The following is a 13914-nucleotide window of genomic DNA, read 5'->3' on the forward strand; positions in this document are numbered from 1 at the left end:
TATAAATTTGACTGCCAACGATCTACATGCAAAACCGCAGCTGACCTTTGGTGCTGATTCCTCGGAGGTCTGTGACTTTCATCAGCATACGGGGAAACATGTGAGGCTTGTTCGGACGTCTGCGGCGGGTGTAGATCTTCAGAGCCTCTAGCAGCGGCTCCTGCAGCTTGTCCACCTTCTGTGGCTCCTCCAGGTCCATACGGTCTGAGGCAAAGACACAAATTTGAAGAGGTGAGGAAATGTGAGCAGTTTGTAAGATAACGGCAGCACGCTAGCAGGCATCACCTTACCTCCACAGATGAGGCAGATTGCACTGAGTAGGCCTGTCTCTGTGTCGTCCATCTCCAAAGGCAGCAGCTGTCCAGCGAAGGCAAACACCAGGTCTGTGAGAGGACCGAAGCCAGCGTTATGCATCTGGGTCCTGTTGAGAGTCAGGCCATCTGAGAAGGTCATCGTGTCCTGTTCTGGGGTGTAGCGAGTGCATATCCTCAGCATCTAAGCAGGGACGAAAGAGAAAAAGTGGGCGATTAGTAAAATGAAGATGGCAGCTGTTCAGAATCACAGCGGAATTTTTCAGGAGCAACAACAACAAGTCAACAAATTAAGCAGCGTGACAAATGAGGAAGCATCAGGGAGGTGGAAGGGGAGACAGTTAAAGAGTACTAGGAGCATGAGGTTGGTACCAGGATGTCCAGACATGCAGATTTGAGGAGGGTGATCTGGTCAGCAATGGTGAGCGTAGTGAAGCCTGGTAGCCGCTTGGCAAACTCCACAATCTTTATAATGCACTTAGTGGACAGCTCACTGAACTTATCCCACAGGCCCAAGTCCAGCTGCACTCTGTGGTCAGCACTTGAATTCTGGGAGAGAGAAAGAGGGTCTGTGAGGCTGCGCAGAGTCCAGTCTGTGTTTGTCCTTCTAGCAAAGCGGTGAGCTAATGCTACTGTGGAGTGTGAGTGTTCAGGGGTGGATGTGATTATCTGTTAAAACTCACTGTGGTGTATTTTCCTAGTTGGCACAGGGATGGAAAGGTCTCTTGGTGAGCTTTGCTGACTTTGTTCACCAGCTCCTCCAGCTCTCCACTCAGCTCGTAGTTCTCTGGCAGCACCACCTCCTCCTTCACATCCTTCTTCTTTTTGTTCCTGTCATTTCGCACCGCTGCAGGGAGACACAGGCACAAGATACACACTCCGCGTTAGATTTTTCTTCACACTTCATACTCTGTGTTTGTTTTATAATGAAATGATTGAGGCCCATATTTTCTCCTCACCTTCTTTGGACATGCCAACCTCAAAGCACTTCTGCAGCCGACAGTACTGGCAGCGGTTGCGGGTCACTTTGTTGATCTGGCAGTTCTTGTCTCGGTGGCAGGTATACACCATGTTCTTTTGGATACTGCGCCGAAAGAAGCCCTGAAACCAATGAAGGAAAAAGTGTCATACACTGTTTCATGACAGGAAAAAATGCTGTCAGTTAGATCTCAGAAAATTATTATTTTCTCGCTACTAGCAGAGATGGCAGTGTCGGTCTGTCAGTGAGTCCACTCCTTCGGTGCAGACTGTAATGTCTCAACAAATATTAGAAAATGCATCCAAAATAACTTGATGATTGTCTTTTTGAGGCTCACATTTGTGGTTTTTAGTGAAATGTCTCAACAACTATTGGATGGATTGCCACAGACATTCATGTCCACATCAGGCTGAATTGTAATCAGTCTGGTAATTCTTATACTTTGACTCAGGACCCTAACCCTGCAAAGGTAATAACATTCCCATCATCCTCATGCTAACACGCCCCAAACTAAGATTGTGAACATGGCTGACATTATATCAGCGTGTTAGCACTGTCTGTTAGCTCACTGATTCATTGCATAGCTGTGGTTTTGTAGTCTTGCTTATTTTTCAATTTCAGAAATGCTTACGAAATAGAGTGCAATACACTCAAGGGTGCATTGCAGAAAAAAGTAGCCTACTAACACAGGAATAGTACAGGCTGTTGTCTCACACAGAACTGAGAAGTCTTCTTTCACTGCTTCCCTCTTAGCTGTGAACATCCATTTATTGGTCTCTGTACGCAAACTCCATGCACACAAAACCTCTATTGAATGTTCTCCAAAAGTTCCACGTGTTCATTTTTTCCACTTCATTTAAGCTCTAAATCTCCACTTCAACAACAGTTTTATTCAGTTTAGATGCTGTAACCATTTGCTGATCACATACAGTACAAGGCATTGTTTAGCCATGTTACATCAATAATGTGCAGAATTAGTAAAGCTACACTAGAGGGCAGCTTAGCAAAAGCAAACAACTTTCTGTGAGGCTCCAGCTGAACATCAGGTTCTCACTCTGGCCCTCCGTTCACTGGACGTCAGCTCTTCACTTCATACATGTGCTGTAAACTCTTCGTGTGTCTCTGGCTTCACTTACCTTGCAGCCCTCACAGGAGCTCACTCCGTAGTGATAACCAGATGACTTGTCCTGGCACACAAAGCACGGCTTGTAGACACGAGGAGGAGGAGGAGGGGAAGGAGAGCTGGGCACCATCTCCTCTGAGCTGGTGCTCTGGGTCTCCACCGCTGCAGAAAGAGAGAGAGAGAGGAGAAACATTTAAGGTCTCTTATTATATCACAACATCTTGTTTACCTAAGTTTTTCAAGTCTTTGAAACTATGATGAAAGCTAATACAGCAAATGATTGAGAGAGAGTGGTGGACAAATAACCCCCAGCCCCATGCAGGCCACCCCTTGGAGCCAGAAGGCAAGCTCAAAGGCAGACATTTTTAAGAGAAAAGGGAGGGGGGACGCTGCTGATTGACAGGGACTTAAAAGAGACACAATTAGCTGATGGCCAGATGGCCCTGCTGATAAAATGCTGATTGGCAGCTGAGATTTGATTGGCTTCTCCATTTACTGGTGAGTCGGGGGAGCAGCATACCTCTGTTGACTTTTTGACTGACATCTGAATTTTTGCATCTGCTCTCTGTGTGTGTGTGTGTGTGTGTGTGTGTGTTTATGTGCGTGCACGCTCAGGACACGCTCACAGTTTTATTTGAAAGGCTGTCCAACCAGACCTGCCTATATACCTCCAGCCCCATGTGAACAAACAGAGGCGGGATGTTTATGAGACACGGCTGTCTCCCTCTGCTCCTTCCCACTGTCTCGCTAAAGAAAATGACACACTGTATAACACCATTTGCCGGCCACAGGCAAAGTCATTCAACTGCTGCTAATGAAAACGCTCAGAACAAACAGCGCGAAGCAGGCACGGGGACGAGTGCATCAGTGGATGGAAAAACTCAGATCAGGGCAGAGAGAGAGTGAAACAGCAACACGCCTGGTACACATTTGAAGGTGATAACTACAGAACAACCAGATTCCTTCGAACATGCCTTTCAACTTTCACCTTCAGTCACCCCAACTTCACCTCCCTCTGCCCATTCCCACCCCCACTCCCTTGTTTCCTGGCCCTAAATTCCTCAGTGCAGGCTGGACAGGGTTTAATAGTTGCCCAGGCTCATAAGCGGCCCTATAAAGGTTGTGTCTGGGATGGGAGGGAGGCCCCCGGCCAGGCTGACGGCCTCTTTATTGGGATCCAGTCACCTTGGCCAGCTATTCACATCAACTGCTCCATCCTTGGATCCCTTCCTAGTAAAAATAAAGAGTCTGGGGTCAAAAACCCAAAGTCACAGCCCCTCCTGCCACCTTCAATGGATAACACAGGACTGAACCAAATGTGGCCCCCACCCCACCACTGCAACCCCAACCTGAACCCACAGCTTGTCATTAACAAGAGTGGTAAGGTTTCAAAAACAGAGAGGCCAATGCACAAAGGAATAATCTAATAAAAACACAGAGGGAAAAATGAAAAGAGGAAGAAAAGGGAAGAAGGAGGTGAGTCCGAGGACAGAAACTTCCCAGTGGCCGAGAGGTTAAATAAAATCCTGACCATTTAACTTTGACCTTGACTGAAGAAGGCCATTACTAACTACATGACCAGCAGCTCGCTTTAAAGTTCAACAATGTGCTTAAGTATGACAGCGTTGGACAAAATGTGTTTCTGCACAGCTGTTCACCAAACAATAAATCACTGTTATCTGATAAAAAGAGGATTTAAGAAACTGACACATAAAACTTTTTTTTCCATTTTAACTGGACAATCATATGTTCTGTATTGATCTAAACTGGTGCAACTGGTTTTATACACAGTGACATTCTCTTGTGCGAACAATCTGAAATGGAACTACAAAACACACAAACTGGGATCTCTACACACACTGGCCATTCATTTGTTGATGACTTGTGTGCATAAATTTGAACATTTCTGTTGCTTCAAAGTCCTAGAGTGAGATTGAGCAATACTAATTTCATTTTTAACTTGCACATAGAAAAGATTCTCAACACACTGCAATTCAAAACATCAATCAGTTGCAGCCACATAACAATAAACAGTTCTTCTATTTCCCATGTTGAATTTATAGCAACTGGCCACCATTGTAAAAACTGGACCACTTGGTGCCGTTAACTCTTTATTTCACTCTCTATTACATGTATTTTCTTCCCTGTTTGTGCATTTCACAATATTGATGTTTAACAGTGACGTGCACGGCGCGTTAAAAAAACAGTAAAAACAGCACGTGTGTCATCAATATCCGCACGAAAACACATCTGGAGAATGACTTGTAGGCATCTCAGTAGCATTCATTTCTAATGTTGTGACACATTTTACCTTCATCACAAAGCTGCAGCTCCTGCGATTAGGGTGCTGCACTTGGCCATTCTGTGATTTTAGCACTACGCTGATTAATTGTTCACAGACACAATTATTTTCCAACTGGAAGAACGAAAAAATAAGCAGCAACAGGCCAAAGAGAACACATACAATCAGTGCTGATGCATTAAGAAGGGAAAAAAGACCATTCCAGCATTTGTTTTATCCGCTATGTGACCCAAGTCTTCAAGAATGCACTGAGCCACTCGCTTCCAGTTTCTCACTAATCAGGATTTGCTGCTTTTCTTTGTCTACTTTGACAGTCAATGGAATATATTTGAGCTTTGGACTGTTTATCGGACTAAACAACAAACAATCTAAGACAGCACACTGGGCTTTGGGAAAGTATGACTGGCGTTTTTCGTACGTCGTACAGCAGATTCTGACATTTTATAAACAAAATGATTAATTGAGAGAGCAACTGACAGATTAATTGATATGTAAAATAACTGTCGGCTGAAGGCCTGGAACTGATGATTTATCTCGTCAGAGAGATTATGAGATTATCATTTCTGCCAATTTCATGTGCTCCTTGCAGAAAGGTATGCAGACGTGTGCGGGAAAAAGAATCATGTTTCACACACGTTTATGAGTAAACAAAGAGCTGCCTGTTGAGCAGGGGGTAATACTGTTATGTAGAGCCCAGGTGTAGGAGGTGGAGGTGAGAGGGGCGGAGCTGAATGAATGGCACTGTAACCTGATCACTGTTTTCTGTTTATATAGTAACACTGACAATGTAGAAGTGGCCCAGACAGAACAAGTGGAAAAATAGCTCCCATTGAAACAGAGAAGCTGCATGTGGCGCCAGGAGAGAGGCAGTGACTGACACTGTCTGAGGGTGGTGAGAGCGGGCGAGGAGGGACGTGACTCCCAGAAACATGACGGAGAGAGACAGGGTGAGAGACACCGGGCTGAAGGCAGAGAGAGAGAGAGAGAGAGAGAGAGAGAGAGAGAGAGAGAGAGAGAGAGAGAGAGAGAGGGGCGGGGGGGACTTTACCTGGTGTGGAGGGAGAAGGAGAGGAGCCAAAAACTGTCAGCAGCTGTCATCACCCTGAACTGAGCTCAGCCTCAGAGCCCGGGCTTGAAAAAAATACCTCTCCCGTCTTAACCTACAGCTCACCTTTTAGCGTGTCACAACATCAATCGGTACACGTCTGCCAGACGCAGAACAGACCAGATGACTGGAGTGAATCAGCCTCATCTCACATGCAGCTCACCCTTTAACCATAACGTAAATATAAGCCGCCACTGGACGAAGAAAAACTGGAGCGTTTCTCATTGTCTTTATCATTATATTTCATCGCATGTCCTAAGGTTCCCTTCTGTTCCGTCACAACTGAATTCCTTCATATTACTTCCCTTCATCTCCTCGCGTGTCGGCCTCTCCCATCCTCCTCCTCTCCCATTCACTCAGAGTTTGTTGTCAGATCAACACATCCCTGTTTAGACAACAGAAGCTCCTCTGAAAGCAGACACTGTCCTTATCAGCTCAGCTCTGATGCCTGAGAGTCTTGAAGCACAGCAGTGACACAGAGTGGTTGACTAAACCTTCATTGTTAAAATAACATCTGATGAGAATTAATATAAAATTTGGCAACATGGCCTCAGAAACAGCAGCAGCTCGTGACACACGCTCTGTCCCAAACCCACTTTACATACTCACTGTTAACATATATACTATACTATTTCTTATAGTATACCATTGGCCAGTGTCAATTCATCTTTACATTAACTCTGTGCATTGCAGGAGAAGAGTGTTTGACTGTAGTTTACTTTGTTGCATCTTCTCTAAACTTGTTATTATTTGTTGTTTTCTTCCGTCTGCATGTCTGTCTGTTTGGCATCTGTAGCACTGCTCTGTTCGGGGTGAGGATGCTGATGTTTCAGCAGCACAGAGCTGATCTGTCACTCTGTATTAACACGTGCATGAGAAAGAAAGCGGTGATTGACACCATGTGTCACCGAGCTGCAGTTGTCTGACTTCGACAGGCGTAATAGGGAACACAAGCACACGAGGGGAGCGAGCATGTAGGCTGTTTTCCGCTGATATGAAAGGTGTTTTTTCGTTTCTCTTGGAGTGGCTGTGTGGTCGACACATTGTGACATATGGCCTGTAGGGTCCGCAGCCTGGCTCAACCTGCCAACATCACACATCTCATTGAACTAGACTTTGGCCGGGGGGCTCCACAGAGTCTCACGCTGGAGACGAGTGGATGCTAAGGACTGTGGTGTCATTGCATGGAGTTTAATAATGACTAAACTGCGCCGACAATATTTTTCCGTTTGTCTTGTTTCTGAGCCAAACCACAAAGTTGAAACAAAGCCCGACACATATAAATATAAAAACACACTAAAATTCAAAAGACAGTAAATGTGCAACTATGACTCATATTTCTTTCACCCCGAGTCCCCAGAAGATTAATTTGGATGACAAATTCAGTTTTTACACAACTTCTCGCCTCACAAATTGCTCGGCAGCATGCTGAGGAATGTGCGTGCACATGTGAATATGTGTGTGTGGGCCGCTGCATGGGGCCACAGGTCAGCTGGACCGTGTGTGAGGGTTTTCAGTGCCACTCTGAGTGCGACAACATGCACAGAAGCAATGTGAGGACAGAGGGCGAGGAAACCAGTGGAACAAATGTCATTCGTCAGTACAACGCACATTAAATGACTTGGTTAAGATGATTCTTTTTTAGTATAAAACACATGCATCAAGCTTAAAATGACTGCTCTGTGTTGTAATTCATGAGCAGAGAAACAGTGGGGGAGAGGCAGGACTTAAGATATGCTGAGCCAGTAATTACCACGACAGCAGGGAGGAGATGGGGGAGATCTGAGTGACAATCCCTTTCATCAGCTGTTCTAAGTTCAATACCAGCGTTCCCCCCTTCCCCCGGTCTCCCCCCTGCTCAGCCCTCACTAATAACCCTCTTCCCCCCTCTGTCCTCTCCTGCCTTCCTGTCCTGGCAGGAGGAGGAGTCCTTCCTGTCATTGGCAGCGCCTTGTAAAAGGAAAGGCTGTGAACGCCAGGCTACTGTCCAGGAGATGGCTCCATAAAAACAGCAGCAGCAAACACTTAAAAAGGAGGCAGACACACATGTGCACACACACAAACAAACACACAAGCAAACAGCGCACAATGGCACACACACTCCCACACACACACACTTACAAAAAGACAAATCCTGGACGTATCGTCAAACCTGCCAACTCTCACACCGTTGTGAAGCTTTCAGTTTCAGATGCACTGCAGAAAACTGGGCCAAAAAGAGCGCAAAATAAATCTTCAGAGAGTCATTTTTCAACCTCAGCTGATCTTGACAATGTGTTGTTCAAGGTGCGATTGAAGACAAAACCTGGAAAACAACATTCATGTAATATTTCAGGGTCTTTTCTTCATGGTCATGGAGTTCAGCTTTGTCTACAGGGTGCGAGGCGGGGGGTGTGTTTACGGGACAGGTTGTTAAATCTGGGTTTGTCCCTCCCATTCATCATCATACATACAATACACCCTTTCTTTTTTATAACAGCACAGAGAGTCAGCTCCCACCTCCATACTGGGCACCATGAATGCAACACGACGAGCCAACATGGCTTTTCGCACACAGCTTCTGCCCCTGAGCTCAGTGTAAACCAACAGGCAACTGGAAAGATCTGCAAATGGTTTAAAAGCATTTAGGTATGAACATAACACGGAGATGAAAAGCTGCATCTGGTCCGTTATTGTATCATGATGAGCCAGTTATGCTTTTATGCCTGTTTCATTTTAAGTTTACAAGCTTTTTAGCATTTGGCACACTGGAGGATATCTGACAAACAGTTTAGTGGACATATAAGATGGTCTTTTTAATTCAGGCTAAGCTCAGCCAAAGTTAATTGGATGCGGTGGAGACATGGCTGGAAGCTGCGACGCCACAATCACAAGCTGGAACACAAAGTCACCGAACATGTTGATTTCAAGCAGTTTCACCCAGGAGCCAATCAGCAGCCTGGGATTGTCTCTGTTCCCGAAGCTTTTATAAGAGTGCTGTAACTGCACAAATATGCCTAAACATTGTGTTGAATAGGCTCAGTCTGACCTACTCATCTCCTATTCATCACCTGCAGTACTGAGCGTGAGTTCATTCCCGACAGATGAGCCTGTAGGTAAACTGTAACCTGATTACTGTGAATAACCAGATTAGAGTAATAATTTGATTACAGCTTTTGCATGATTCACAGTAGCCGACTAATCCGACATGACATGGCTTGTTTGGTAAACTTGTTTCTGACCAGAGAGACAGAGGTGCGTGGCTTTCTGCTGGAAACGTCTCATTGGTGCCACATAAAAGGCAGAAAGAAAGAAAACACTGGACGTGTGTGTTTTTGGAGCATTCCACAACTTTCTCCGTCTTCAGCGGCTCCTGTTCCAACCTGTGTGAAACGTGATGCTGACATCAAATTCAGAATAAGCCTATTTTTTCTTTTCTTTTCTTTTTTTTTTTTTTAATTTTACTTTTCTGGAATCAGGGTTGCATTTAATCTTCTTATTTCAAGTAAGACAACCTGTGTAGGCTTATGATCAGAGTTTTGATTTAGCGGCACTATTTGCTCTTTTATAAAATTTTCCACAGTTGACTTAAACTCTGTGTAAAACCAACGAGTTTAATGAAAATTTTCTGAAATTTCCAAACGTTAACTGTGAAAAATTGTTGTTATGATGGCATCAAAACTAAAGGAGCATCTCAAACATTTAACTGGTTCAAAATTAACAAGAGCAACAAGGATTCAATTCAAAGTTTTACTGAGAATAATGATATATAACACATATCCTTTACTGTTAAGTAAGGAAGCAGTACACGTAAAGACATTTCACGACAGCCACATAACTTCTGCCGTCACACACTGGCTGAACATGTATTTCCAGGTTCACAGAGTTTGTTTAGGCTTCATGGTGAAATTTCTTCCCCACCGGATCTGAGAGAGCGACGGCATTCAGGAAAGACAACCCACAGGCGTCACGAGTCGAGAGCACAGGCCAGCGTTTCATGACCCAGTGACACAGATTACCTCATTTTATTAAAAAGACTGTTGATACTGCTGCAGGTAGGGCCAAAATGATTAGAAACAATAAATAATTACACGCAACGCTTCTAGTCCAAGAAATACAGCATGCAGGCATTCCCTAGAAATCCTTTATCTCACAATTGAGGCACATATCTTGTGTTGTTATTGGCTTCTGGCAGTAACAGCATCCCCACTGTATCACAATTATAATACGTAGCTGTTCTAATATGTGATGATAGGAGTTCAACTTGCTTTGAAGCAGCCAGTTAAAGAGAAGAGGGTGCCAGAGAAAGAGGAGATTATCACTGAATGAAGAGGAGAGCTTTTCCCCTCAAGGCCTGAAACACCAAGATACAAAGAGGCGGGGGTGGCGGTGGTGTCGGTGGGGGGTTAATCCCAAATCCAACCTCCGCTCCTCTTTCAGCCCTCATACCCCTACACTCCGCCTAATCTCTTAATTGACCCTTTGTAATTGTAATTGAATCATTAAAAGTTCTTGGTTACTCAACACAAGGCGTGTAAGACAAGCCATGAGTGAGCAAAGAATGCAAACACACACACACACACACACACACACACACACACTGATGCACACTACTGGAAGGGAAGATCAAGTTTAGAGAGGGGATCTTCAAAAGAGGAGAAAAACAAATGTCACGTAGAGGAGAACCCCCCCCCCCACACACACACACACACTGCACAGGAGGCAGTGACAGAGAGAGTGGACAGACTTTGGCATGTCCCCGCTCCCTTTAATGCCTCCTGACGTTGAAACAAAGGACGGCAGAGAGGTGCTGAACTGCCTCACATAAAGAAAAAAACACAGGAAAAGATGACCCCCGCTTTACGCACGCACACACACACACACACACACACACACACACACACACACACACACAGAGGAGAGAAAGCTTGTGTCAAGAAGACAAGGAGACCAAAATGCTCTGAGGAATTTAGAGCCGCAGTGTCCAACAGTTCATGTTCACTGAAGGCAAACTTTCAGTCACTTTCCAGTGACGGCTGGTGATCATCTTTGCAGATGTTCGTGGCTTTATGTTCATTCGCCGTCCACTTCATTTCATAACGAAAAAAGTCAAGTGAAAGCAAAGTTATCAATGCCAAAGGGTCAGTGGGGAAATTAAAGAAAGGTGGTGAATTCCTACAGCAGCAAATGGCTGAGACTCAAGAGGTTAACCACAGCATGGCCTGTTTTTACAGTCTCTGAGTCTGACTGATATTATTCAAAATGTGAAATCTTGGAATGAGCTACTTAAGCAAAGTCAAAATTATATGTAGGGCTGCAGCCGTTATTTTCATTAGCACTTAAACTGCCAATTATTTCAGATTCATTTATTGATCATTTGGTCTGTAAAATGTTTTTTCAGAGCGCAAGACGACATCTTGAAACATCTTGTTTTACCGTCCAAGACCGAAAACTGTTCAATTTCAGTGATGAGCTGTCCATGATGTGAAACAGGGAAAAGCAGCAAACCATCACAATGGAGCAGCTGCAGCCAGAGAGCTGAGCATGTCTGAAAAATGACTTCAATGATCGACCGATTATCAAAGTAGCTGCCATTTCTTTTTCTGTCTAATGAGTTATCAATGCATCGTTTGAGGGATCTGCGGTCTGCCAGCTCGGCCTTGAGAGAGACTGGCTGTATTAAAAAGTATGCTGATGTGTTGGATAGAGAAATAAAGTCATGAGGGCCTGTTACTGTCCATCCTCTCAGTCCCTTCACTCCAAGCTGAAGATAATGTGCAGATATGCGCTTTCTTGGCTGATCCTGGACCTGCAGCCTTCACAGCCACAGACACTAAACCGCTGATTTTTATACAAAGAAAAGCTGATTAAAGAACATTTGTGGACATTTGTCTGTCAGGGTGGCATCTGGCGGAGCTCCTTAGCGAGTTGAAACAGGCCCTGCTGTGGTGTTTGTCATGCTGACTGCTCATCCATCATCATTAGTGAGCAGTGAGGACTCCACAGTGCTTGATGCCCAGGTATCTAAATACTGACTGAAGATAAATAGACTCAAGGTGCTCAGTGGGGACATCCCAGCCCGCTGGAGCACAGTGGAGGCGAAGCATTTTGAAAAAAACAAAGCTCTCAGCTCGGTGACACATATGAATAGAGCCAGCAGGTCCGTTTCTAAAGATAGATAGAGTCAATGTTTGATTTTCCAAGCCACAAAGCCAAGAGTAATCAAAGAGTCTGAAAGTGGACTCCATGACAAAAGGTCTGCTTATTATTATGCCAGATAGATCATATTTCCCTCATTTTTCCACGCGGTGACTGTTCCTGGGGTTTGCTTTTTCTAAAGCTCTACCTGATGTAGTCTGTGCCTCGTCTACTCGGGTCTTTAGAGGAGCTGTCAGAAGAATGTCGCGCCTGTGGATTTAGGAAACAGGGAGTGCTCATGTGTCAATGATCATGGTCACTTGTCATTTTCCTCTGAAGAATAGTGCTAAAACTAATTGGAGTATCTCCCTCCTGTTGCACCAGCATGAATCATAACCGCGCACAGATTGCTCACAGGGTGAAACAGCTCTCAGTCCATTCATATCCTCATTTATCTTTATCTGTTTTTACCCAGCTGTGGCTCCGCTGTGTGAGTTCACAGGCCAGATCACCACTGTGTGATTTCAAGGCCTGCTCGCCTTCAATCTGTCAGTGCTGTTTCTGTTTGGACGTCGGCGGTTGTTGTTTTCTGGACACATCGCCGGGTCAGGTCCCCGAATTGTTTAAAAGAGCTGTCAATCATGTGAAGTCATTCATAACGAAAACAAACATGATGATGTATAAATATGCGCTCCCCAGCTCACTCACTCACCCTCACAAAGCACACTAAGCACATAAACAAACAAGAAGTGGGGTGAGAATGGGTACATAGAATCGAAAGGAATCTGACTCTTCCTGTGGAGAGAGCTCTATGATAACAAAACCAGGATTCTGATAAGAACACACACACACACACACACACACACACACACACACACACACACAGCTGCTCTTTTCCAGTCTGATGGACAGGATGGAGTACTCACACTGAATGCTGCTGGTGCCGGCCCAGGCGAAGGGGTCCAGGCCGGAGAAGTAAGGGGTTGCCTTGGCGAGCATGCAGGAGCCTTGTCCGGACACATCAAAGAGGGGCCGCGGGGCCAGCCCCAGAGCCTCCATACAGTCAAACATGCTCCTCTCAAATCACAGCAAACACGACTGCAGCCCTTCTGCTTTTGTTCTGCAGCCAAGCTGAGAGAAAGTGTCTGTAAAAACTGAGACAAAAGCTTCCTGTGACTGAAACTCAATGCCCTGCTCGGTCCAGGTGTTCCCTGTCTTTCTGTCTGTCTCTTGCTGCCCCCTGACCGCCTGTCCCGTCTCTCCCCGACTAACTTCTCTGGATGGACAAAATCCCTTCTTTCTCTCCTTCTTCCCGCTCTACAGCCCAGCCTTCTTTCACCCTCTCTGTTGCCAGATCACTTGCTCGCCTGCCTGCTTCGCCTCGACTGCTGTAACTGATCTCAGCTCCCCTCTCGCCGGCTCTCTGGGCCTCTCACACTCCACCACAAACACAGCCAACTATCTGCACGCTCTCTCAAGCACAGAAAAAGGAGGTGGGGTCGAGGAAGAAGGAGAGGGAGGGACGCAGCGCCCGAGGGGGTGTGTACGTGCTCTCTGATTGGCTGTGCACCAAACTTTCTCTCCCTCCCTCTTTTCTCCTTCAAGTTTTCCAACATGCCTCTTCATATTTCATATTCAGCAAATGAAAACAAACACTCCTCGCCTCCCCTGCCTCCTCCCTCCACTCTTTCGGCTTTCTTCCTTTCTTTTTTTCGGCATTAGTTCCTTTTTTGTTTCACCACAGCAGGGAGCTTTGCCTCTCAGCCACCTCACAGTCTGCTCAGAGCAGGAGAGAAAGGAAGCGCATTGACTGTGCCATTAGCTAATTTTCCCACCTTTCACTGTAAACGGATGTGGCGTCTGTACAGAAGCAGCATCAGGATTATGTGTCTGTCTGAGCTCTGATGTGGCCGCAGGAACACACCTGCTCACACACACTCACGTCCTTGTATTTCATAAACATTTAAATCCTTTCAC

General features: G+C 45.4%; 1 protein-coding gene across 3 annotated transcripts in view; it reads right to left on the minus strand.

The window, feature by feature from the left end:
- LOC143336444 (retinoic acid receptor gamma-A-like) overlaps positions 1-13914 on the minus strand; it is a 35548-nt gene that overhangs the window by 3215 nt on the left and 18419 nt on the right. For 2 of the 3 annotated variants that reach the window (XM_076756640.1, XM_076756649.1), the window contains exons 3-8: positions 2427-2575; positions 1271-1412; positions 995-1158; positions 684-860; positions 291-495; positions 46-204 (exon numbers count right to left, since the gene is read on the minus strand). In XM_076756640.1, coding sequence (XP_076612755.1) covers positions 46-204; positions 291-495; positions 684-860; positions 995-1158; positions 1271-1412; positions 2427-2575 — 996 coding nt within the window. Of the gene's footprint in view, positions 1-45; positions 205-290; positions 496-683; positions 861-994; positions 1159-1270; positions 1413-2426; positions 2576-12863; positions 13396-13914 lie in introns of those variants that run through there. The other variant, XM_076756658.1, reaches the window with a different exon arrangement.

The sequence above is a fragment of the Chaetodon auriga genome, chromosome 2, assembly GCF_051107435.1.
Source record: "Chaetodon auriga isolate fChaAug3 chromosome 2, fChaAug3.hap1, whole genome shotgun sequence".
Taxonomy (NCBI): Eukaryota; Metazoa; Chordata; class Actinopteri; order Chaetodontiformes; family Chaetodontidae; genus Chaetodon; species Chaetodon auriga.